Source organism: Pelophylax lessonae (assembly GCF_965119305.1).
Source record: "Pelophylax lessonae genome assembly, chromosome: 4".
Lineage (NCBI taxonomy): Eukaryota > Metazoa > Chordata > Amphibia > Anura > Ranidae > Pelophylax > Pelophylax lessonae.
In genome coordinates, this window is record NC_138771.1 from 390,048,130 (window position 1) to 390,075,319 (window position 27,190).

Consider the following 27,190-nt stretch of genomic DNA (forward strand, 5'->3'; position numbering starts at 1 on the left):
TCATCATCTACAGTGCATAATATCATCCAAAGATTCAGAGAATCTGGAACAATCTCTGTGCGTAAGAATCAAGGCTGGAAAACCATACTGGATGTTCATGATCTTCAGGCCCTTAGAAGGCACTGCATTACATACAGGAATGCTACTGTAATGGAAATCACAACATGGGCTCAGGAATACTTCCAGAAAACATTGTCGGTGAACACAATCCACCGTGCCATTCACCGTTGCCAGCTAAAACTCTATAGACCAAAAAAGAAGCCATATCTAAACATGATCCAGAAGCGCAGGCGTTTTCTCTGGGCCAAGGCTCATTTAAAATTGACTGTGGCAAAGTGGAAAACTGTTCTGTGGTCAGACGAATCTAAATTTGAAGTTCTTTTTGGAAAACTGGGACACCATGTCATCCGGACTAAAGAGGACAAGGACAACCCAAGTTGTTATCATCGCTCAGTTCAGAAGCCTGCATCTCTGACGGTGTGGGGTTGCATGAGTGCGTTTGGCATGGGCAGCTTACACATCTGGAAAGGCACCATCAATGCTGAAAGGTATATCCAAGTTCTAAAACAACATACGCTCCCGTCCAGACGTCGTCTCTTTCAGGGAAGACCTTGCATTTTCCAATATGACAATGGCAGACCACAAACTGCATCAATTACAACATCATGGCTGCGTAGAAGAAGGATCTGGGTACTGAAATGGCGAGCCTGCAGTCCAGATCTTTCACCCATAGAAAACATTTGGCGCATCATAAAGAGGAAGATGCGACAAAGAAGACCTAAGACAGTTGAGCAACTAGAAGACTGTATTAGACAAGAATGAGACAACATTCCTATTCCTAAACTTGAGCAGCTTGTCTCCTCAGTCCCCAGACATTTGCAGACTGTTAAAAAAAGGAGAGGGGATGCCACACAGTGGTAAACATGGCCTTGTCCCAACTTTTTTTGAAATGTGTTGATGCCATAAAATTTAAAATCAACTTATTTTTCCCTTAAAATGATACATTTTCTCAGTTTAAACATTTGATATGTCATCTATGTTGTATTCTGAATAAAATATTGAAATTTGAAACTTCCACATCATTACATTCTGTTTTTATTTACAATTTGTACAGTGTCCCAACTTTTTTGGAATCAGGTTTGTATTTTATTACTCTCCACAGAATGTCCTTTCAGGCACATTCAGCACCATTTTTAATGGGGACCCCACTGCCATGGCAGTCTATCCATCCTTGTTTGTGTTGGTTTCATGCCGCTGGCCACTGCCACAGCTCCCGGAGATGAGTCCCCCACCATGTCTTCGGCTTCCAGCGCCTCATTTTGAACCTTTAGCTGACTTGTGAGGGGGAGGCTCCTCTCTCCCCCTTTTTACTTTCCCGACCTTTTTTTTGCATTTAATACTAGACTACAAATATACTTTATTGCAGGTACAAGCTTATTTACCCTGCATCGGCTCCTGATGAGTGGAAAGAACCCACAAAATGTGTAGATCCCTTTTCGATGCTACGCAATTACCACTATCTGATGTATTACTTGTTCATACAACCATTATTCATCAATGCATCTTGACAGCGAAGTCAAGGTCAATTCATAACACCCACAACACGTTGGTGTGGCGATATGTCTTAGTGTATATATATATATATATATATATATATATATATATATATATATATATATATATTGTGTGCGATTATTGAGCAATACTATTTATTCATTGTACTTTGAAACAACTCAATATGTGTATATTGTGATATTTGGGGTGATCCAAGGGATAACGTGCACAAGCCAGGTAAACTTAAACAAGACGTGGTTTATTTTCTTCCACAACAGAAATAAAGCTTCCAGCAGCAAACAGTTCAGAAAACAGGTATAACTTAAAAGTCCACTTAACTCCAGCATAAAAGGTAACTTATAATACGATACCGGCTTTTGGCAGGGGCTTTTACCCCAGGTATGTAGTCCCAAGCAGCCGCCAAGTCTCCAGCCACCATGCAGCACACAAGCACACTTGTTTTTAGCAGCTCAGTCTCCCAGGTGTATGTCCAGCTCCTACTCTCCCACACCCACTGACACTACTTCCTGTCTTTAAGAGCTGGTCTCTCTGGGAGAGGGCTTAACCCTTGCCTTCCTGAGATCTCATACTTCCCTTACAGGGACCACACTCTAAATATTGGTGCAATGTAACATCCATCCAGGACCCAACCTCTATGACCTCCACAATATGTACCAATAAACATTTTATACATTGATTTTTTACATCACTTTATAGCTGTGTACTTCATTCAAAGTCCCAAACCTCCCTCCTCTTTTATCTGTACCAGGGATGGAGGCATATGACCCTACCCAGTCATTGCCTCATTTAAAGTCCCACATATCCCCCCGTTTTTTGAATCCATACCCTCTGATTAGTGCAACACTAGAAATTTTTCACAAAATCACTGACCAAGGGAAACTCTCCTCTTGTCTGACCCATTGACCCCAATAACTAATAACCCAGACTTTCCACCAGGAATGAATAACAAAGCCATCTCATCCAAAAATAAAATTACCCTACTTTTTATCTTCCATTGTCTTTAAAGAAGCAAACTAAAAACCAAAGAAACACTCCAAGTGGAATGTGGCATTGAAAACCTAAATTACTGGCTCTATATACAGCTTAGTGACTTAAAAAAAAACACAAACAAAAATATGCTTTCTCCAGACCTCTTACACACTTTGAAAAAACGTGTGTCCTGGGCCAACCCCCTGTAAGGGTAACCCCAGTGCTCATGGGTTTCAGTAACATTTTGACTGTTGAAGCCAGATTGAAAATTATATTTATTTAGACAAACATGTAGATAGGAAGACATGTTTGGAGAGCATGTCAATCACATTACATTCTTAATCATGAAATCATTTGCTCTATCTAGCTAGGGTTTCTAATACAATTTATACATTCTAAAGTGGGTGGAACCTAGCTATCTAGTTTCTTTAAAGTCACATGTGAGTCTTTGATGACATTCTTTGATATGCGGAATGGACATGTAACATAAATGTGTCACTTTCAAAGCTTGTTGGCTAAACAGGTCTTCAAAGGTGGAGATAGCAATCTTGACAGCTGGAGCTGTAAATGGCTTTTGAATACAACAGCTGTAATACAATATGACTTCTCACAACATATACATCCAATATATCTGCTTAATCATAAATCCATGTTTGATAATCAGAAAATAAATATTTGATAAATAAAATGGCTGCTTCCCTTTTCCTCATCACCCCTATAAAAAGCAACTTCTCTGTCTTATGCTTGGCTAATACAAAACTCTGCTGACATCACTTCGAGTTATAAGAATACATGGGAAGAAGATCTACAAATACATTTTGCTGACGAGGAATGGAAGAAAGCATGCATTTTGGCACATAAGTAATCTCTAAGCACAAAAATGCAAATGTTCTCACTCAGTGGTATGCCACACCAACCAAAATCAAAAAATGGTTTTCTCTTACTTATGCTGGAGATGCAACCAGGACAAAGGTACCTTCATTCACATATGGTGGCACTGTCCAAAAATCTTTAAAATATCTAAGAATTGGATCTCACATATTACATCAACTAACTTGACATTGAATACGGCAGGCTGTTTACTCCACATCAATCTTCTCTCCTTTAAGAAGTACAAAAATTATTGGAGAAACACCTACTAAATGCTGCTATAACAATAATACCACACTACTGGAAGTCTGATCAAGCTCCAACTGTTAGAGTGCTTGATGGAAGTAAACAATGTATACACCATGGAAGAGACCTTGGTGATGGCTAATGAATCAACTACACACTTTCACAACACCTGGCATGCTTGGAATATTTTCATACTGTCTGATATAATTCACTACTGAACTCCAGACTTTTAACATGACTCTCTTGTATGTACAATAACTACTTTCATTCCTTTACTTACTGAGTTCCACACCAATAATTTTTTTTCCCTAAACTAAACCTACACAACAAATCATTGAAAATTAGAGAATTATTGTTCTTCTTAACATCGTACACCTTGTTTTGCATATCCCATTTTTTTTACATTGGATCTTAACCACTTACCAACTGCTTCCCGCAAATTTACTGCAGCAGGGCAGCTCGGCTGCGCATAAGCAATTAGATCTATGGGATTATGTGCACGTGGTCTCGGCTCCCCGCTCCCGCTGTGATTAGACACAGTGGGAGTCAGACCATGGGAGGAGCCGCCGGCCTCCCGCAATCGTCACAGAAACTGACAGAAGATCTGCCTGCTTATGTAAACAAAGCAGGCAGGTCTTCTGTCACAAAGGCAGGGAGAGATCAGGAGTTTCAGCTAAGGTGAAACCCCAATCTCTTTTTGCCTGTCACAGAGCCCTTCCCCCCCCCCACAGTCAGTAAGCATTATTAGGCATACATTAACCCCTTTGATCACCCCCAGTGTTAACCCCTTCCCTGCCAGTGTCATTTATACAGTAACAGTGCATAATATTTATCACTGATTACTGTATTAATGTCAGTTAGGGGTTCGATATGTCTGCGGCAATCCTGCTAAAACTCCCTGATGCACAATGTGAACATAAACGTGCTATAGAAATATGAGCAGTCCAAAACATGTCAAAATGAAAAAAGGCTGAAATCTTCTTGATGGTGAATCTCCATTCCCAGTCGATGCCTCATCAGGGGAAACGTGTCGGGGGGAGAAGCCTGCGCCATCACCACCCGTGGTCCGCGCTGCAGAGCGGCCACGTTTGAATTTGCATTCGCCTATTTAATCAACTTAACTGTAAGTGTTCTACCTTTTTTAATAAAGTAGTTTAAGAGGTAATGCACTATTGCCTGTTCCATTCTTTTTTGGGCACTATCTGTCACTGATTTTGAGGGGTATAGGAGAGAAACCAACCCCCACACAGCAACAGGAGTCAGAACAAGATTTACAAGAAAATTCACTGCCTGCTAGTCTGGATAATTTGCCTGATGATTTGGAGAACATTATCACTCACCATCTGACCTGTGAAATACTTGCCTTTGGTAAGAGTTTTGATATACCACATATCGGGTAGAAGATTAAAAGGTCAGGACTTTATATCTATTACTCTGGCTGGTGTCATCTTCTCAAGTGTTTTAATATGTTGAGTTGGTAAGGGTATAACCTCTATGTTCTTCACACGTGGGTGCCAAGAGGGATTTGGTGTTTGCATGTCCTCTTCTTCACCTTCATTCACCATCAAGAAGATTTCAGCTTTTTTTTCATTTTGACTTGTTTTGGACTGCTCATATTTCTATAGCACGTTTATGTTCACATTGTGCACCATTTATCATATCTGTGTATATTTATATATTAGGTATTTTGTTCATTGTGTTTTCCCTTTTGGTTCAACGCACATTGTTCACATCTGGCGCACCCATCTTTTGCACATCACACGTTTACTTTATCAAGGTTAAAGTTTCGGTTGCTGCTGGAGATTCATTTTTTGTTTGCGCACCTCATTCTTCAACACAGATTACAAATTGGCCTAAGCTGATAAAAAAATAGATTTTTACATATTTTTTATTGGGAATGTTTTATAGCAGAAAGTAAAAAAACATTGTGTTTTTTTTTTTTAAATTGTCGCTATTTTTTTATTTATAGCGCAAATTTTAAAAACCGCAGACATGATCAAATACCACCAAAAAAAGCTCTATTTGTGGGAAAAAAAGGACATCAATTGTATTTGGGTACAGTGTTGCACGACCGGGCAATTTTTCGTTAGAGTAACGCAGTGCCGAATTGCAAAAAATGGCCTGGTCGTTAAGGGTGTAAAACCTTCCGGAGCTGAAGTGGTTAATGTGATTTTTGCAAGCAATCCTTTTGTTTGTTTATTCCTTTGGTTTTCAGTTGTATAATATACAATCCATGTCATGTTCTGTATGTATTGCAATATGCTGCTTTCAATAAAACCTTATTGTGAAAAAAAGAACTCCTATTAAAAACTAAGACAATAAATATTTAAACAGTTTAAACACAATATGGAAACACTGACTTAAAAAGTCAACTCAGAATGACAAATTATCTGCCTCTAATATTTACAGAAAGTTGTAAAAAATCACAGGTTTTCACAAACTGTCAGATTAGTGATGATTGGCAGCCCTGCTGCTGATGGACACTGAAGGGTGATATGTGACAGGTACACTGCTGATGGCAGCACTGTTTGGCAATGTGCGACAGGTACACTGCTGATATTGACACCAATGGGTGATGCGTACACAGCTGATAGTTACTGATAGGTGATGTGCGACAGGTACACTGTTGATGGGCACTGATGGATAATTTGTGACAGGTACACTGCTTATGGACACTGATGGGTGATGTGCAACAGGTGCACTGCTGATGGCGGCACTGATAGGTGATGTGCGACAGGTACACAGCTGATGGGGACATCGATGGGCAATAAGTGACAGGTACACCGCTGATGGGGACATTGATGGGCAATAAGCGTCAGGTACACTGCTGATGGCTGATGTGCGACAGGTACATTGCTGATGGGCACTGATGGACACTGATGGGCGATGTGTGACAGGTACACTGCTGATGTTGGCACTAATGGGCAATGTTCAACAGGTATAATGCTGATGGTGGCACTGATGGGCAATGTTTGACAGGTATGCTGCTGATGTCGGCACTGATGGGCGATGTGCGAAAGATACATTGCTAATGGGTATTGATGGCTGATAGGTACACTGCTGATAGGCACTGATGGGTGATGTGACAGGTACTCTTTATTCTGGGGTGTTGTGCACAGTACAATTAAATTGGTAAAAATCCCAAACTCTCCTCTCCCCTCACACAGAATCTGTGTGTGAGAAGAACCTGGTAACAGTGAGTTACTTGTCTTTGCTTACACTTTTAATAAGCTGTGATTGGACTCAGTGATCACGTGGTAAAAAAGCGCTGTCTTTGGTGGTCACTGTCATGAGCCTACTATAGGCTGAGTGGGAACTGGTTAAAGCAGAGTTCCAGCCATTTCTGTGTTTATTAAAAGTCAGCAGCTATAAAAACTGTAGCTGCTGACCTTTATTAAACACACACTCACCTGTCCCAGGATCCAGCGATGCAAAGCGTCACTCCTCTTCCTCTCCTCTCAGCGGTGCCAGCATCACTAGTGTGGGCACCCAGCTGTGACAGCTTGCGGTTAAACAGCCGAGTGCACACTATGCATGCGTGAGTTGTGCTGCATGTCCCGAATGGCTGGGCAGTCTTCTGAGACGTCTGATGTGTCCCAGAGGATTGCAGGGAGGGAGGGGGAGAGGAAAACTTCCTCTCTGGGCGCTGCAACGCGGAAGTGGTAACAGGTACCTGTCAAAACTAGGTACCCGCTTCCCCCCCAAAAAAAATGACATGCCAAATGTGGCATGTCAGGGGGTCAGGAGTACTTAAAGCGGAAGTTCCACTTTTGGGTGGAACTTCCACTTTATGCCAATGTCATTTGTGGGCATTAAAAGCAGTGGTGTGCATGATATAAATCAAACAGAAAGGCGGTTAGGGAGAGGAAAGAATCTGCCTATACCTTGGTTTTAGATCCTGAAATTGCCTTTAGAACACAAAAATGTTTGTCCAGAAAAGGTTGATGTCAGATATTATCAATATTTCAGGTTTAAAATGATAATGATAATATGTCAGTTTTACTTGCAGGCTGTAGAATCCAAGTAAGGGTGCATAACAGAGGACTGATAATGAATTAGAATAGACTAAATTGTCCTGCTTGCTTTTGGCCCAGAAGTGAATATGTCAATTTAGTGTCCAATTCTCAATATCCAAACCAGGAAATAAAGTTGTCACCTGACTATGAAGTGAAGCAGAGCATTGGGAATGACAAAGCTGGCTGAATAAACCAGTGGCTGTTTGCCTGGGGATCCTTTTTTAAAATTGTTAATATTAATGACCTGGAGTCATTTTCTGGAGAAGAGCAGGCAGATGCAGAACATGTTACTCCATAAATAGGTGATTTTATCCCTTAAAACTTAATGCATATATAGTATTAGAAACAGGTACCTGTCAAAACTAGGTACTTGCTTCCCCCCCCCCCAAAAAAAAATGACAAATGTAGGTATACGTCGGTCGCCTGGTGGCAGCTAGGGGAAAAGCACACGCCGCTGGCGGCACGGTCCCGCTCCCAATCGTCAGTGGCTCCGATTGCCGCCTGACACCCGCGACAGCCGACCGTCCTTCTCCCTGGGATGATCATAGAGCCCATGTAATCCTGTTATATAGGATCACATGTCTCTATGGTCATTTCAGAAGCCATGCCCCCCACAGTTAGAATCACTCCCCTAGGCTCACATTTAAACCTTTGCTCACCCACAGGGTTAACCTCTTCCCTGCCAATGGCATTATTACAGTAACAGTACATATTTTTAGCACTGTCTACTGTAGTAATGTCACTGGTACCCCCAAAAGTGTAAAAAATGTCAGTTAGGGGTCCGATCTGTCCGCCACAATATCGCAGTCCCACAAAAAAATCGCAGATTGCCGGCATTACTAGTAAAAAAAAAAAAAACAATAAAAATGACATAAATCTTTCCCGTAGTTAGTAGACGCAATAACTTTTGCGCAAACCAATCAAAATATGCTTATTGTGATATTTTTTTTTTACCAAAAATATGTAGCAGAAAACAAATTGGCCTAAAATGTTAAAAAAAATTTGATTTTCAATTTTTTTTGGGAATGTCATATAGCAGAATGTGAAAAATATAGTTTTTTTTTTTTTTTTTTTCAAAATTGTCCCTATTTTTTTGTTTATAGCGCAAAAAATAAAAATTACAGAGGTGATCAAATACCACCTAAAGAAAGCTCTAATTGTGGGGAAAAAAGGACATAAATTTTGTTTGGGTACAGCATTGCACGACCGTGCAATTGTCTGTTAAAGTAACGCAGTGCCGAATCACAAAATAGGGCCTGGCCAGGAAGGGGGCAAATCCTTCCAGTCTTAAAGTGGTTAAGAAGACTATAAGTCCTTTAGATGCCCAACTTCTACTTTAAGAGTAAAAGGTCTTTTATCCACAGCAAAATTGAAAAGTACACTCATTTGTGAGTATAAAAAAACATTGTGAATATCAATAACAGATATAAATATATATATATATATATATAACATTATTTTGATTGCTTTTTTGTTTCCAGGGAGTTCTTGAAAACTTTATTGGAACAGCAATCTGTGGTGGAATGTTTTGTCTATTTGCTGGGCAGCCTCTAACTATTCTAAGTAGCACAGGACCAGTCCTTGTATTTGAGAGGCTTCTGTATAATTTTAGCAAGTAAGTGTTATTGCAAAAATAAAAGTTAATCTAGAAAGCAAATTGTGTGTGTACAATAGTTTAGGAGTTAATTTGTATTAATTTGGAAATTTATCTTCACCTCTGTTCAAATCTATGTGTTTCCCATCCCATTTGAACTTTGGTCCCAATTGTGTTGTTCTTTTCCTACAGAGGAGGCTGTGCTTCTCATAATCTCCTGAAATTTTCATGCAGACCGATGTTGTAGAATGATTTTAAATCTGGTTGGTTGCCAGCATCATTCAGACACTTATTCATCCACATCAGTGGCAGAATCCTATAGACTGCAAGGAGAGTTGCCACAAAGCTGCCAATGTCATTTGTGGGCATTAAAAGCAGTGGTGTGCATGATATAAATCGAACAGAAAGGCGGTTAGGGAGAAGAAAGAATCTGCCTATACCTTGGTTTTAGATCCTGAAATTGCCTTTAGAACACAAAAATTTGTCCAGAAAAGGTTGATGTCAGATATTATCAATATTTCAGGTTTAAAATGATAATGATAATATGTCAGTTTTACTTGCAGGCTGTAGAATCCAAGTAAGGGTGCATAACAGAGGACTGATAATGAATTAGAATAGACTAAATTGTCCTGCTTGCTTTTGGCCCAGAAGTGAATATGTCAATTTAGTGTCCAATTCTCAAAATCCAAACCAGGAAATAAAGTTGTCACCTGACTATGAAGTGAAGCAGAGCATTGGGAATGACAAAGCTGGCTGAATAAACCAGTGGCTGTTTGCCTGGGGATCATTTTTAAAATTGTTAATATTAATGACCTGGAGTCATTTTCTGGGGAAGAGCAGGCAGATGCAGAACATGTTACATGTTACACCATAAATAGGGGTGTAACATGTTTAGAAAGATGATTTTATCCCTTAAAACTTAATGCATATATAGTATTAGAAAATAAGTGTAGTTATACGATTATTACAGGGTCACAAATGTGTCATAAATGTTTAGTAAGTTGCAAATAAATAAAACCTAATTAAACTCAAGCCAGAAATAGGTAGAATCTTTCAAGAAAAATTCCATCTTTCCACACACTTTACTTAGTTTGTTTGGGCCAAGCTGGCCCAAACAAACTATGGCCCTCACTAACCTGTGAGGCTGCTAGATGTGCAGTATAAACTGTATGTAGCTTTGGCTAGATACAGCATACCGCACTGTGTTCCGGGTGCAAGTGCGATGAGCCAGAACCGCAGGGGCGACACGTGAGGTGCACGGTGGGCCGATGAGAGACAGCAATAATACAGTTCATCGGTTTACTCACGGTTAGCAGAAAGCCTCCCTGGGCTGGTCGCACAGTGAAGAGGAAGACAGCACGAAATCCTCCGGGGCACGCTCTGTGATAGGGAAACGCCAGCCAAGATGGTGGTTGAGGTGCCCGTGATGACAGGGGTGTTTAGAGTGCTTGTGGTGGCTGGGTCCCTTGATGGTATTTGTCGTGACGCCAGTACCGTTAATGGTGGTACAACCAGTTGTAATAGCAATAGTGAAGAATGAGGTAGACAGTGGTAGGATACAACTCACAACTTTTACTGTGACTGGTTTTGGTTGCAGCATAAACATCCAGATAGAATACAGTCTCTGGGTAAATAGAGGAATTCTGCTTATCCACTGTTAATAGGTTTTGGTAGGTCTTGACTCAGGCTGTGGTTCAGTATAATGCTTACTTGTTTCTGGTCCCTTTAGAATCCAGTGAAATTTGGTGAGGTTGCCAGTGGCTAAGGAAATCCTTCACCTTTATTCTCAAAGGTCTTGCTGCCGTTTGGTGGCTTTTACCCTTTGATTTAAGCAGTTCCAATTTGTCCCTTCTCTGGACTGACCTTCACTAACCTTCTACATGGTGCTTCTCTCCACACACTCACTTCCTGAACTGAACACTGACCACAGATAAACCTGAGCTGGGATAGATATCCCAAAGTGGTGCTATCCCCATCTTGTGGTGGGAAGTATGAAGCACACTTGACCAGCCTATGAACAGGGATTAAACAGGTGTAGCAATGCACATGCAAAATATAGCAATGACAAAGTAGTAATACATTTGCAGTTCCCACGTGTCATGAGTGGGACGCTGCATACCCCCATGGTAAAACGTGTGTCGTCCTCGACACATTTTTGACTCGATGTTGTGTCTTCCTGTAAGATATAAGAGAAAGGGAAAAGCATGCATGCATAGGAAATAACAACATAACCCCATTCTTGTACTTCTTGTATCTGCAAGTAAAATGGGTTAGGCAAACATATCTCAGGCAACAACGAAATGTGTCAAAAGGTGACAAAAAAGGGGTGTAGTTTTTCCTCTGAAGACTGGTGATGTATGGCAAAACCAGAATAGTCCACGATGAGATGGAAAAAGGAAAACAAAACAAAAATAACATCTCAGGAGGCTCACAGGGTATGAGTCCGTTCCCTGGGCACAGGAAAATGTCAACAGACGAATATCACGGAGGCTCAGGTACGTGAAAGTCTATCTCCGGGTGCAGGCTTGAACGTTGCAAAACAGTAGGTAAGTAGTCCTTTTAAAAAGTCCTTTAAAGGAAATGAACATGATATCACAAGTAAGTCTTCTTCTCACTCTGGAACTTCAGACGATGTAAAGATGCATTCAACGATGAGATGGCAGGGCTGGTAGTTGTCTTCTTGGCTGCTGGTGCAGTAAATCCTTAAAACGGACAGGTGGTTGTCCTCTCGTAGTCCTGTCGGATCTTCGTAGCGGCTGAGTTTCTACAGGCCTTGTTTCAAGAGAACTTGGTGTCTCTTGAGCTGTAGTAGACACTTCTTGAGATAGCTCCTCTGGTTGAAGTGCGGTTGTATTGGTCTTGGCAGGCACTAAGATATTGAGCCATGGTGTAAGGAACCACTGTAAAGGATCAGAGTCTAATAATGCTTTTCCAAAAGACTGTAGTGGACCCTCTGAATCAGATGATTTTGTAGGCTCTGGTTCTATGGATTGAGTTTCCTCTTGGACAGCTTCTTCTTGAAGAGTTTCTTCTTGAGTACTTTCCTTGAGACATAACTTAAGGCGATTGCGATGTACTACACGTGATTTGTTTTCTTTGGTGATCTCATAAGTATGAGTCTCTGGATTGAGAATAGCTGTAATGGTGTAAGGTTCTCTCTCCCATTTGCTATCTAACTTGCTGGTGCGATGGTCGTTTTTTAACCACACATGGTCACCAATTTTGAGAGGTTCTGCTTTGGCAGATTGGTTATAATCTTTTTGTTGCTTTTCATGAGCATGTTCCATGCGATGTTGAACAATTTCTTGTGCATCAATTAGACGTCTTTGGTGTTCACTCACCCAATCAGTCTTTGGTAGAGGGTTGATTGCATCAGGCACTTGTACGCCCAAAGTATGGTCAGCAGGTAGTTTACCTTGTCGGCCAAACATGAGATAGTAAGGTGTATACCCAGTAGAACAGTGAATGGTGTTATTGTAGGTGTACATCAATTGAGGCAATAGAGTAGGCCAATCACTTCTTGTAGCAGGTGGTACTGCTCTTAACATCTCAATTAAAGTTTGGTTCATTTTCTCGCAAAGTCCATTCCCTTGGGGGTGGTAGGCTGTGGTCCTGATTTTCTGACAATTGTGAAGTGTACACAGTTCTTTGAAGAGTTGCGACTCAAAGGCAGATCCCTGATCTGTAAGGATTCTTTCTGGGCATCCATATGGCAATAGGAAATGTTTCCAGAAGGCATCTGCAGTTGTCTTAGCGGTCAAGTCCTTGACAGGTATGGCTACAACAAATTTGGTATAGTGATCAATGATGGTCATGGCGTATGTGTAACCTGAGCGACTTGGTTCCAGCTTCACATGGTCAATTGCAACTATTTCTAGCGGTGTTCTGCTTACAATGGGATGTAAGGGTGCTTTTTGGTCATGTTTTTCATTTCTTCCAACAGCACAGGTGGAACATTCTCGACACCACTTTTCAATGTCTCCTCTCATCCCAATCCAATAGAATCTTCTACGGATGGTAGCTTCTGTCTTCTGCACACCAAAGTGTCCCGATTGATCATGATACATCTCAAGAATGATTCTTGCATCTCGGCGTGGTATTAAGATTTGGTATAGACGATCCCAGGTAATTGGGTCTAAAGTTCTTCTTAATAGTAGGCCCTTCTGTAGGAAGAGATGTTTTCTGTGTCTCCAAAGTTTTGACAATTCTGGATCAGCATTTCTTCTGCGAATTCTTTCAGGTGTTCTTCCGCTGGTGAAGAAATCTTGCAGTTCTCCCAACACTCTGCTTTCATTTTGCAGCTTGATCCACCTTTCTTTATCCACTTGGGATCTTAGATCCACTTGTTGTTGAAGGTTAAGGACTTTTCTTCCTTTGATGGTGATAATGTCTTGTTGGGCAAAATTTTTGTAAAAAGCTGGCATTTCTACCTCTTCCCAAACATCTTCCTGTGTAGTAGGGTCTTCTTGGGTAGGCAGACGGGATAATGCATCCGCATTTTCATTTGCTTTTCCTGTTCTGTATTTTATGGTGAAATCGTAGTTGGCTAGGCGTGAGGCCCATCTTTGTTCCAATGCTCCCAGCTTAGCGGTATTAAGATGTGCTAGCGGGTTGTTATCTGTGAAGGCCACAAATGGTGTTGCGGCAAGGTAATCTTTAAATTTTTCTGTAACAGCCCACACGAGTGCGAGGAATTCCAATTTGAAGGAACTATAGTTTTGGTCGTTTCTTTCAGTACCTCTAAGAGATCTACTAGCGTAGGAAATAACTCTTTCTTTTCCTTCTTGTACTTGCGACAGGACAGCTCCCAGACCTTTCTTACTAGCATCTGTGTAAAGATGAAATGGCTGCTGGTAATCTGGATAGCCTAGGATTGGTGGTTCTGTTAACTTCTTCTTCAGGAGCTGGAAGGCAATTTCTCTTTCTGTGTTCCATTCAACTGGTATTGGAGACTTTTGGTACCTCTTAGGATGTCCTCTCAGAAGTTCTAATATTGGCCCCGCAATTTGGGCAAAATGAGAAATAAAGCGTCTGTAGTATCCTGCAAAACTGAGGAAACTCCTCACTTCTTTCACTGTAGTAGGATTAGGCCAATTTCGGACTGCGGCTATCTTCTCTGGATCCGGTTTAACACCTTCAGAGCCTACAATATGCCCTAAGTATTTGACTTCTGACTTCAGTAGATAGCACTTAGATGGTTTGACTTTGAGTCCATGTTTAATGAGGATTTGAAAAACTTCGGCCAAATGTTTCAAGTGATCTTCATAAGATTTGGAGTAGATGATGACATCGTCTAAGTACAACAGGACGGTTTCAAGATTTTTGTGTCCTAAACAACGCTCCATTAATCTTTGAAAAGTTCCGGGCGCATTGCAAAGTCCAAAAGGCATGCAGTTGAACTCAAATAGGCCCATAGGGGTGGTAAATGCAGTCTTCTCACGATCTTCAGGTGCCATAGGTACTTGCCAGTATCCACTTGTTAAGTCAAGGGTAGAGAAGTAGGCTGAAGATCCTAAAGCTGTCAAAGATTCCTCTATGCGTGGTAAAGGGTAAGCATCCTTGTGGGTGATTTGGTTAATTTTTCTGTAATCCACACAGAATCTGATGTTACCATCCTTTTTACGGACAAGGACTAGAGGTGCAGCCCATGGACTATGGCTGTCTCTAATGACATTGGAGTCCTTCATCTCTTGGATCATTTGCTTTACGGATTGGTACATAGTTGGTGGTATAGGCCGATATCTTTCCTTGATCGGTGGGTGTGAACCTGTAGGGATGGAGTGCTTGATGATATCCACTTCTCCATAGTCTGTAGAATGCTTACTGAAGGCATGGTGAAGCTCCTTCACAATTTTTAGTACTCCCTCAATTTGGTTTGCTGGTGTGGAAGCATCTCCCACATGAAGTTCTTTCCACCAGGATGTGTTTACATTTTGGTCCTGTGGGTTCTGTCTCTTGGTAATTTCTTCTGTGGTAGCTGTAGCCACACTGATGACATCTTGAAAAGTGACTTGGATTAGTTGTGCAATAGAACGGTGTTTTGTTAGTGTTACACTGCTATCACTCAAGTTTAGGAGTCGTATAGGCACTTTACCTTCAGAGACGGTTACTAGGCTCCTTGCAGCTCTAACTAGAGGATAGTCTTCCAAAACAACAGGCTCTACCAGGGCTTGGTAGTCTTGACCTTGAATTCCGACTACAGCTCGGCACCACAAGAGAGTTTCGGTGTTGGGTTTGAGGATCACAGGTTGCTTATCTCGGATGCGGGCACAGCAAATTTCTCCTTTTTCGTTGGCGAATCTCTGTTGCGCATTTAGTACACGGATGGTTTGTTGGATCACCTTCTTAGAATCAGGAGAGGCAGTAGGCACTAACTGGTGCAAGGCTTCTAGCATCTCAACATAACAGTTCCTGAGGACATTCATTCCTAGGACTATTGGAGGGTTAGGGTTATTGTCTCTGACTCGTACCACAATAAGGCCTTGTCGAGGTAGTGTAGTTCCTCCTACTTGAATGGTAGGTTCCCAATAACCATGGACTGGTACGGGTTTGCCGTTACTGGCTATGAGACTCAGCCAGGATTCTGGAGGCTGGGTAAGCTGATTTTGATCCCAGTATTTTTCAAAGGCTGCTTGTTGGATGGTGGTGACTTGGGATCCTGTGTCTACTAGGGCAACAAAAGGAACTCCATTTATTTGAAGTGCCACTTCTGGACGGGATCCAACGTATCTTGGCATCCAGTGGGGATCTTCTGGACCTATTGGTTTACCTCCCGAGGGGTGGTCCTTGGCCTCGGGGGTTTCCCTGTTTAACTGCCAGCAGGTTGCTTCTGTATGGCCTGGTTTGTGACAGTATGTGCAGATTGGCCGCTTAGGGGTACTAGTGCGGTCAGGGGGGCGTCCGCCAGAATTTCTGGAATAAGTCTCTCCATAATTAGAGGGGAAGAGTCTTCTGGACACAGGTTTCTCATCCTCTAGCATTAATGGTTTCTCCCATTGTTCCAACTTTTGGTGGACTTTCTCCAGACTTTTAGTCAGGAAATGGACTTGCTCAGTCAAGGCGGCAACTGCATCAGGAACTGGAGCTTGGGTTGCCTGACTGACTATAGGTAAAGACTTTGCAGGGGTAACCAGCTGTGATACAGGCACTTCAACAGATCTAACAGGTTCTGTTGGTGGGCTTTTTCCCAGTATGCTGATAGCTAATTCTTTAAAATCTAAGAAGGTAGCTCCTGGATGTTGGGCGGCTAACATTCTTAGTTGGCTCTTTAGATTGTCTGTATTGACGCCTTCAATAAATTGTTCTTTCAGGGTTTTGTCCTGATTCTCTGCCTCACGGGGGTCTACTTGGACTACAGCTCTAAGGGCTTCCTGCAAAGATAATGCAAAGTCTCTGAGTGACTCACCAGATTGCTGTTTCTTGCTGAAGAACCTCATCTTGACCTCTGACACGGTCCTGGGTTCAAAGGTGGTGTAGAGACGTTCAAAAATCTGCTCCATGGTCTTTCTCTCTGAGCTCGGCCAAGATTTCACTTCTCTGAGCGCAGCTCCTTCCAATTGCGCAAGAAGAATCTCCATCTGTTGCTCTGAGGATACAGGGTACAATCTGAACACAGCAAGAATTTTTTCTTTAAAGTCCCTTAAAGTATGAATTTCTCCAGAATATCGTGGGAACCAGGGGGCCCCAAAATAATAAGGCATGGTTAAAGGCATTAAGCTTGGTGCTGCAGCAGTTGGTATTGTACTGGGACCGACTGCGGCTGCTGCAGGGGGTCCGCTGAGGTCAGGCTGCACGTCATCTTCCTGCACAGACATGGTGACAGCAGGTGAATTATAGTTAGGTAAGTCAAATGCGTTTTTAGACACTTTTTGTGCGGCGTTGCTATGGGCGACCGCTGTCTTGCGGGTGTATGGCCCTTTAAGAATTTAATGTCAGCTGAATACAATGCTGCAGCAATGTTGATTTTGGGTCTCTGGCAGAGTTCCTGCTATCAGTGCTCCTTATAGATAGTAGAGGCAAATGACAGGTTGCGATTACTGCTCGGACGGCAAGCCATGCGATTATTTTCTCTTCTTGCTTGCATGCGAAGTCTTGCGACTCCTGGTGCGTGCGCTTGTCACACTCTCCTCCCAGGATTGACACAGCAAAGGTAAGGTGGGCTGGCCGGACAATTTTGCATAAATGGGTGGCACCAAACTTTCCCGCTCTGCAGGGGGTGTCACTAACTTATCCACAGTGATGGCGCAGAAATTTTTGAACAAGAAGGTCTCCGGCAGCCATTTTAAGTGAATGGAAACAGTCAATTCAAATACAGCAAGCAGTTTTGTTGACACACAAACGTCTGATTTTCTCACTTTGGATGCTGCGATTTTTATGCTGATAACTGGGATAACACTTCCATGCGACTTTGAAACAGTTTAAACAGTTCTGTGGCCCCACACAGTGTGCAATAAGTAAACAGTCTCTCAATAAAGCAAAGGGGCTTATTCTGATGCAACAGTCTTTTAGATAAGGCGCAGGGGTTAATATCCTGTTCGTGACGCCAAATTTTTATGCGATGAGCCAGAACCGCAGGGGCGACACGTGAGGTGCACGGTGGGCCGATGAGAGACAGCAATAATACAGTTCATCGGTTTACTCACGGTTAGCAGAAAGCCTCCCTGGGCTGGTCGCACAGTGAAGAGGAAGACAGCACGAAATCCTCCGGGGCACGCTCTGTGATAGGGAAACGCCAGCCAAGATGGTGGTTGAGGTGCCCGTGATGACAGGGGTGTTTAGAGTGCTTGTGGTGGCTGGGTCCCTTGATGGTATTTGTCGTGACGCCAGTACCGTTAATGGTGGTACAACCAGTTGTAATAGCAATAGTGAAGAATGAGGTAGACAGTGGTAGGATACAACTCACAACTTTTACTGTGACTGGTTTTGGTTGCAGCATAAACATCCAGATAGAATACAGTCTCTGGGTAAATAGAGGAATTCTGCTTATCCACTGTTAATAGGTTTTGGTAGGTCTTGACTCAGGCTGTGGTTCAGTATAATGCTTACTTGTTTCTGGTCCCTTTAGAATCCAGTGAAATTTGGTGAGGTTGCCAGTGGCTAAGGAAATCCTTCACCTTTATTCTCAAAGGTCTTGCTGCCGTTTGGTGGCTTTTACCCTTTGATTTAAGCAGTTCCAATTTGTCCCTTCTCTGGACTGACCTTCACTAACCTTCTACATGGTGCTTCTCTCCACACACTCACTTCCTGAACTGAACACTGACCACAGATAAACCTGAGCTGGGATAGATATCCCAAAGTGGTGCTATCCCCATCTTGTGGTGGGAAGTATGAAGCACACTTGACCAGCCTATGAACAGGGATTAAACAGGTGTAGCAATGCACATGCAAAATATAGCAATGACAAAGTAGTAATACATTTGCAGTTCCCACGTGTCATGAGTGGGACGCTGCACAAGCACAGACTTTCTGTCTCATACCAGTAAAAAAGAAGAGTCTCAGAGCAAGCAATGTATTCTATCAATAAATGCAAAGCTTCCTCTGATTGGCTGAGTCAGAGGATGTGACATCAGCCAGCTTTTCTGCTTTTTAAATCAAAAGAACTGATCACATGGCTAATGGGCATCAAATTGCACAGCATAATTGCTTCTCTCCGTGGGGTCAATTCGCTAAAGAATATCTCATTAAATAATTTAATTTGTAGGGATTCCCTCTCACTTCCTCTTTTGACTATGTGACAGGAGTGAAGGGAAATCTCCCCAATGAAAAGGTTGTCTGCCAGCAAAACCCTGGTGGTAAATATTGCATTCTTTTTACTCTCTGCTCAGTTTGTGAATTTGACTTAAGAGCTTTTTAAACAATATTTATGGGCACATTTTTCATTTTGCGGTAAAGATGGCATAATCGTTTTTTTTTTTTTTTATTGAAAATTGGACTTTATTTACCATATGCAATAATTGATGTAAATAAGTCATGTGACTGTGTTATTACATGCAGTAAACATTAGTGCATTGACCCCTTAATGAGTTGGCATGTTTCTATGTTTGAAATCATTTTACATCTTTATTAGCATTAAAAATGGACAGGAGTTCTAATTAATCTCACCGTATCCATTCCACTGGATAATACATAATGAGATGAAATACAGAATGCTTTCATGAGTGAAATACCTCACATTTTGATGGAATTTTCATTTTCATGCTTTATCTTAGTGACCTTTTTTTTCTGATATGGCCTAAAGAAATGTTTGAAAAAGCTATGAGTTATTTTATCTCAGATTTTAAGAGGAAAATAACTCTTTGTGAATTGAGCACTGTGTGTCTGTAATAAAGTGATCAGACATTTTAGCCTGGATTGTGCATACTTTAGCTTTTACTCCCTTCTTTGGATTTGTGGCTGGGGCTAAGGCTCCATTTACACCTGAGAGTATCATTTTCAGGTGTTTTTTTTCAGAATTTTGCAGGCGTTTTTTCAGGCGTTTTATAGGCATTTTTTTGGCATTTTTTGCAGGTGTTTGGCATCTAACAAAAACTCTTGTAATCTGCCAAAAAAGAAGCTCATGTACTTTTTGGAGCTTCAGGCATTTTGCTTCAGGCGAAAAAACGCTCATATGTGAACAGGGGGCCATTGAAATGAATGGGATTTTGCTTGTTTGGCGTTTTGAGACTTCAGAGATGAGCGTTTTACAAGCCGAAAAACGCTCAGGTGTGAACCGGGCCTAAGGAGCAGCAAAAGCAGTGTAAGCATCAATACTTGGCAATTGAAGCTTTAAGAACGATAATAAAAGTTGCTGCCAAATTCTGGCTTGAGTTGTACTGGGTTTTAGGTAAAAAAAAAAGCATTTTCTGATACAAACTAATGAAATTAGTAATTATGCATTCAATACACTTTTGTATCAGTTTAATCTTTGTATGTATGCTAATTTCTAAATTATCTCTATTTTCCAGGGACTACAATTTTGAATATTTGGAATTTAGACTTTGGATTGGACTTTGGGTAGCATTCTACTGCCTAATATTAGTGGCCACCAATTCTTCTTACTTGGTGCAGTATTTTACTAGATTTACAGAAGAGAGCTTTTGTGCACTGATAAGCTGTATTTTCATTTATGATGCTCTAAAGAAGATGTTGAACTTGGTTGATCAGTTTCCTATTAACTGGAAATACAAGATAAATAATGTAACCCAGTACAACTGTAAATGCATTGTAAATGACACAGGTAAAAACAAAAAAGCATCATAATTACCCTACTTTGTTTTAGTGGTGTAAAATGGGATAAAATAAATAAACCTGTATTGGGGAGGTTTATTTAAAGCGGATCTTCACTCTCTCAGTCCAAATTGAATATTTTTTTTCCTTGTACTGCTAGCATTTGTAAATAGATAGAAAAGCATATCATATTTATTTATTTTAAACTTTTTTTCACATTTCTTTAGTTACTTTCTGGTTTCCAGGCCTCAGCAAATGATGCCATATATCCCAGGAGTCTTAAAGAGGGGAGGAGGGTTTTTCACAGCTAAGCACACCCTCCTGCCAACATGCCTGAGCTAAGAGCAGAAGGATACCTGGAAGTAAATGCTACATTAATTATCTGCCCTTATTCAAGATGGCCACAACCAGAAATTCTAGGGGGGTATTTTTCAAAGCAATTAGACATGGATGGATGGATGGGTGAACTTACTTTGAATATTAAAATGAACTAAATAGTGTTTCTGATTTGTTGTGCACAGACACAGTATAGTTCCTCTTTATAATTACTGTGCCTGTAATTGAACGAGGGGGTGTGGGTTTTGATCTTATAGGTGGTGTGAGTAGGTGCTGCCTCCGTCCCTATGTCTTGAAAAAAAGAGGGGGTTTTTTGGTGTCTCAAGCCAAGGATAATGGGACTTTGTGGGCAAGTAAGTATCAATTGAACATGAGTAAAATTATATCTCAATTTATTACCAAATTTACATAGAAGTAAATAAATAAATAAGAAGATATTGTAACTCAGATATGAGCATTGGTGTTGGGTACAGGCCCAATGTGATAAAGATAGGAAATAAGGAAAGAAGGATTCTCAGTGAATCCGTGACACATGTGATAAGTTGTGACAGTTTTATGGATCTTGTCTCTGTGTATTCCGTGTGTAGGTGGTTCACAGAGTTTCATCCATAATATTCTGACGCGTTTCGGCTGTATCAGCCTTTTTCAAAGTTTTTCTGTCACCCAGTTGTATTTAAAATCTTGTTTCTGCAAACCAAAATTGCCTCTGTCCCCTCTAAACCTGCAGCAAGGAGCCGTGTGGTACCATGGTCTGGAAGGATATATTTATTAATTGTATTTTCATATCATATGAGAAATAAGGGTCATATACTGCCAATGTTGGCTACTCACATCCAGGTTTGGAGGTGTTCATATAAGGATATTGGATTGTTGTTCCAGTAGTGTCCTGGATCGTTCTGGAAGGAGTATATATATATATATGTATATAGTTACATTATATCTCCCAAGGTAAGTAATTAATATGGGTGTCCAAGCCCAGATAAAAACTTACATTTGCAGATTTATACGGATTTAGAGGAGGGGAAGGTATCTCTCCTGATGCCGCAGTCAGAAGTGAATTGCTGCCGCCAGTCAGCCGTTCTGAAAAGGGTCATATGTCTATGAAGTGTTTTTTACAATTTGTAAGTTTGTGGGTAAAAGGTATTTTATTTGTGACTTCAAGCAAAAGAACGTTCGTCCAGACTTACATTTTTCAAGGAGATATTGGTGTGAGAGGAAGAGGTAAGATCCTTCACCGCCGCTGGTCCACGTCCGTCCTGGACGCCGGCTCCCCGGCCTTATAAAGCCGTTCGCGCATGCGCGTAGCGCGCTGCACGTCATCGGCTTCTTCCGTCAGTGACTCAGGCTCTTGTACTGCGCAGGCGCCTGGGTGATGCGCGCGCAGTACAAGCCGGTCCTGACAGCTCGGCCACCGACACGGTGTATGGGAGATCTAGGAAATGACCCAGCCGTGGCCGGCGGGTGTGGGGAAAGATCTTAAGTCCATTTCCGTCTCCATGGTAGCCCCTGTCACAGGGAGGTGGCAGGAGCTTACCGTGCCGGGTGCAGGATGGAGGGAAACAAAGTGGTTTGCTCATGAAAATAAGATGTACATCTTCATATAAATATATATACACAGAACTGTTACATGTAATACAAGAAAAAAAGGCAGTAAATAAATAATAATTATATATATATGTAACATTCTTATGGTTCGTTTTAACAGCAGTAAAATTATATCTAGATGCCCAAGAGGATATCCCCAATGGAGATGTTGGAGGAATTTCCACAGGTCCGGCACATCAAAAGGGATCTGGGCAGGAATTTTGAAAGGACATTAAGTGTGATCTCAAAATTCTGGTATCTTAGGGTAGATCCCATGATGTATGTATGGTCTGATTGGTAGTGGTTTATATTTTTTCTTATGATGTTAATCTGTCTTACCAGATGCAAAACCTTCCAGAAATGGTCTGAAACTTTCTGTTTCGTTAAGCCCTGGGTATTTGGTGGCATTTAGACGCCTAATCCATCTCATCTCCATTTGTAAGAGTTTCTTATTCCAATCCCCCCCCCAGTTGCGGTATGTGCATTCTCTCTAGGGCGATGAATGTAACTTTCGGCATTTTGTTGTTGTGCATGTTTTTGACATGTCTGCCAAGTGGTAGATGGAAATTGCATATTTCCATACTTTGGATATGCTTATTGATTCTCTTGCCCATTTCCTGTTTGGTCTTGCCAACATAAAACGACCCACATTCGCACCTCATAAGGTACACGACTCCTCTCGTCCTACAGTTGACATAGTGTCGTGGTCTAAAATGTTCACCATTGGGGAGGATGGTGTCCGTGCATTTTTTTATGACACTGCACTGTGTGCAAGTACCACAAGGGTATGTACCTTTATCCTTACATGGATCCTTCCTTTTTTCCTTAAATTCGCTATGTATTAGGTTTTGTTTGAGGGAGCCGGCCTTTTTGTAGGTCACTAGTGGGCCGTCTGGTACAAATGGTTTCACCACTTGATTACCATTGATGTTGAAGCCCTTTACAATAACATTTCCCATAAAAAAAGGCATTGAGATAATAAGAGAAACACTCAAACAACAGAGTGAATGGGACCACAACTTTAACGAATTCATTGTAACGATGTTGGAATATATATTGAACCACAATGTTTTCACATTTAATGGCACCTACTACCTACAAACGTGCGGTGTTGCGATGGGTACGAGCTGCGCACCATCGTATGCGAACATTTATTTAGGAGCCTGGGAATCTGATTTTCTAGCTGAGGAGAAAAACAGCACTTTTGTAGACCATATATTATTATGGCAGCGTTTCCTAGATGATATTTTCATCATTTGGACAGGTCCGGAAAACTTAATTGGAGAATGCTTGAAAGTAATGAACAACAATACATACGACATGTATTTTACACTCAATTATGATAAGAGTAAGATTGCATTCTTAGACACATGGATACTGAAAAAGGACAATGGAACAATCAAAACCACTCTTTACCGCAAGGAAACAGCGGGAAACTCAATCTTGCATGCCACAAGTTTCCACCCAACATCATTGAAAAGACCTATACCATATAGCCAATTCCTAAGATTAAAGAGGAACTGTACAGATGAGGATGATTTCCAAAAAGAAGCCGATCTCCTTACGGGTAGACTACTAGAAAGAGGGTATAACAGAAGCACTCTCAGGAAAGCATTTAATAAGGTAAAAAAACGACAAAGGAACGAACTCCTATTTCAAACTAAAAAAATGAATGAAATAAAAGAACAAGGAGAAAAAAGTCTTATCATTCTACGATTTACAAATGAACATTACAAAATAAATGAAATCCTCCAGAAACATTGGAACATACTAAGTGAAGACCCTGTGGTGAAACCATTTGTACCAGACGGCCCACTAGTGACCTACAAAAAGGCCGGCTCCCTCAAACAAAACCTAATACATAGCGAATTTAAGGAAAAAAGGAAGGATCCATGTAAGGATGAAGGTACATACCCTTGTGGTACTTGCACACAGTGCAGTGTCATAAAAAAATGCACGGACACCATCCTCCCCAATGGTGAACATTTTAGACCACGACACTATGTCAACTGTAGGACGAGAGGAGTCGTGTACCTTATGAGGTGCGAATGTGGGTCGTTTTATGTTGGCAAGACCAAACAGGAAATGGGCAAGAGAATCAATAAGCATATCCAAAGTATGGAAATATGCAATTTCCATCCACCACTTGGCAGACATGTCAAAAACATGCACAACAACAAAATGCCGAAAGTTACATTCATCGCCCTAGAGAGAATGCACATACCGCAACGGGGGGGCGACTGGAATAAGAAACTCTTACAAATGGAGATGAGATGGATTAGGCGTCTAAATGCCACCAAATACCCAGGGCTTAACGAAACAGAAAGTTTCAGACCATTTCTGGAAGGTTTTGCATCTGGTAAAACAGATTAACATCATAAGAAAAAATATAAACCACTACCAATCAGACCATACATACATCATGGGATCTACCCTAAGATACCAGAATTTTGAGATCACACTTAATGTCCTTTCAAAATTCCTGCCCAGATCCCTTTTGATGTGCCGGACCTGTGGATATTCCTCCAACATCTCCATTGGGGATATCCTCTTGGGCATCTAGATATAATTTTACTGCTGTTAAAACGAACCATAAGAATGTTACATATATATATAATTATTATTTATTTACTGCCTTTTTTTCTTGTATTACATGTAACAGTTCTGTGTATATATATTTATATGAAGATGTACATCTTATTTTCATGAGCAAACCACTTTGTTTCCCTCCATCCTGCACCCGGCACGGTAAGCCCCTGCCACCTCCCTGTGACAGGGGCTACCATGGAGACGGAAATGGACTTAAGATCTTTCCCCACACCCGCCGGCCATGGCTGGGTCATTTCCTAGATCTCCCATACACCGTGTCGGCGGCCGAGCTGTCAGGACCGGCTCGTACCGCGCGCGCATCACCCAGGCGCCTGCGCAGTACAAGAGCCTGAGTCACTGACGGAAGAAGCCGATGACGTGCAGCGCGCTACGCGCATGCGTGAACTACTTTATAAGGCCGGGGAGCCGGCGTCCACCCTCACTTCCCTCTTGCAGAGGGAACAGGACGGACGTGGACCAGCGGCGGTGAAGGATCTTACCTCTTCCTCTCACACCAATATCTCCTTGAAAAATGTACGTCTGGACGAACGTTCTTTTGCTTGAAGTCACAAATAAAATACCTTTTACCCACAAACTTACAAATTGTAAAAAACACTTCATAGACATATGACCCTTTTCAGAATGGCTGACTGGCGGCAGCAATTCACTTCTGACTGCGGCATCAGGAGAGATACCTTCCCCTCCTCTAAATCCGTATAAATCTGCAAATGTAAGTTTTTATCTGGGCTTGGACACCCATATTAATTACTTACCTTGGGAGATATAATGTAACTATATACATATATATATACTCCTTCCAGAACGATCCAGGACACTACTGGAACAACAATCCAATATCCTTATATGAACACCTCCAAACCTGGATGTGAGTAGCCAACATTGGCAGTATATGACCCTTATTTCTCATATGATATGAAAATACAATTAATAAATATATCCTTCCAGACCATGGTACCACACGGCTCCTTGCTGCAGGTTTAGAGGGGACAGAGGCAATTTTGGTTTGCAGAAACAAGATTTTAAATACAACTGGGTGACAGAAAAACTTTGAAAAAGGCTGATACAGCCAAAACGCGTCAGAATATTATGGATGAAACTCTGTGAACCACCTACACACGGAATACACAGAGACAAGATCCATAAAACTGTCACAACTTATCACATGTGTCACGGATTCACTGAGAATCCTTCTTTCCTTATTTCCTATCTTTATCACATTGGGCCTGTACCCAACACCAATGCTCACAACTGAGTTACAATATCTTCTTATTTATTTATTTACTTCTATGTAAATTTGGTAATAAATTGAGATATAATTTTACTCATGTTCAATTGATACTTACTTGCCCACAAAGTCCCATTATCCTTGGCTTGAGACACCAAAAAACCCCCTCTTTTCTACTGTGCCTGTAATTTTCAAATGACATTACTGACCCTGTTGGCTATCAGGACATGTGAGCCTTTTATAAATGAAATAGCATCTACACTAACCATGGAAGAGGAGGAGAGCTCTTTTCCTTAGAAACTACTTATTTTTACAGCAAACCTGATATGTCCTAAATGTTAAGAAAACAACAGTGATTATGTACAGGCACTGTGTACATTTACTAGTCTTCAAATCAATTCCTGTGTCACTATCGAGCCGTCTTGGATCCTAGGCCCAGGCTGTACACGAGAACTTGACTTTAAAGCAACTATACATAAAGCTGTGTCCCCTACATGTAAGGGTAGTGTTAAAGTCTGATGACCACTGCTGTGGCACACTTAACCTCCAGTAGCCACTAGTGATGATCCGAACACCCCCCTGTTCGGTTCGCACCAGAACACCGCGAAACAGGGAAAAAGTTTGTTTCGAACAAACAAACCTCATTGAAGTCTATGTGAATTGAACGTCAAAAATCAAAAGTCCTCATTTTGAAGGCTTAAATGCAAGTTATTGTTCAAAAAAAGTGTATAGGGGTCCGGGTACTGACCTGGGGAACATGTACCAATGCAAATTTTTTTTAAAAACAATCACTTTTAAAGGAGCAGTGATTTACTGATTTTATTGAGGCTTAAAGTAGAACTATAAAAATGAAAAATTCCTTTAACCACCTCCCACCCGGCCATAGTACATATACGGCCGGGCGGGAGTCTCGTCCTTCTGAATGGACGTTCCGGAACCCCGCGGCGGCGCGATCTCGAT

At 41.4% G+C, this 27,190-nt stretch overlaps 1 protein-coding gene across 1 annotated transcript in view; it reads left to right on the forward strand.

Moving 5' to 3' along the window:
• Positions 1 to 27,190, forward strand: part of SLC4A9 (solute carrier family 4 member 9) — a 1,068,229-nt gene that overhangs the window by 418,684 nt on the left and 622,355 nt on the right. The window contains 3 exon segments of the mRNA XM_082254102.1: positions 9,158 to 9,291; positions 20,214 to 20,505; positions 20,509 to 20,529. Of these exon segments, the coding sequence (XP_082110228.1) occupies positions 9,158 to 9,291; positions 20,214 to 20,505; positions 20,509 to 20,529 (447 nt within the window).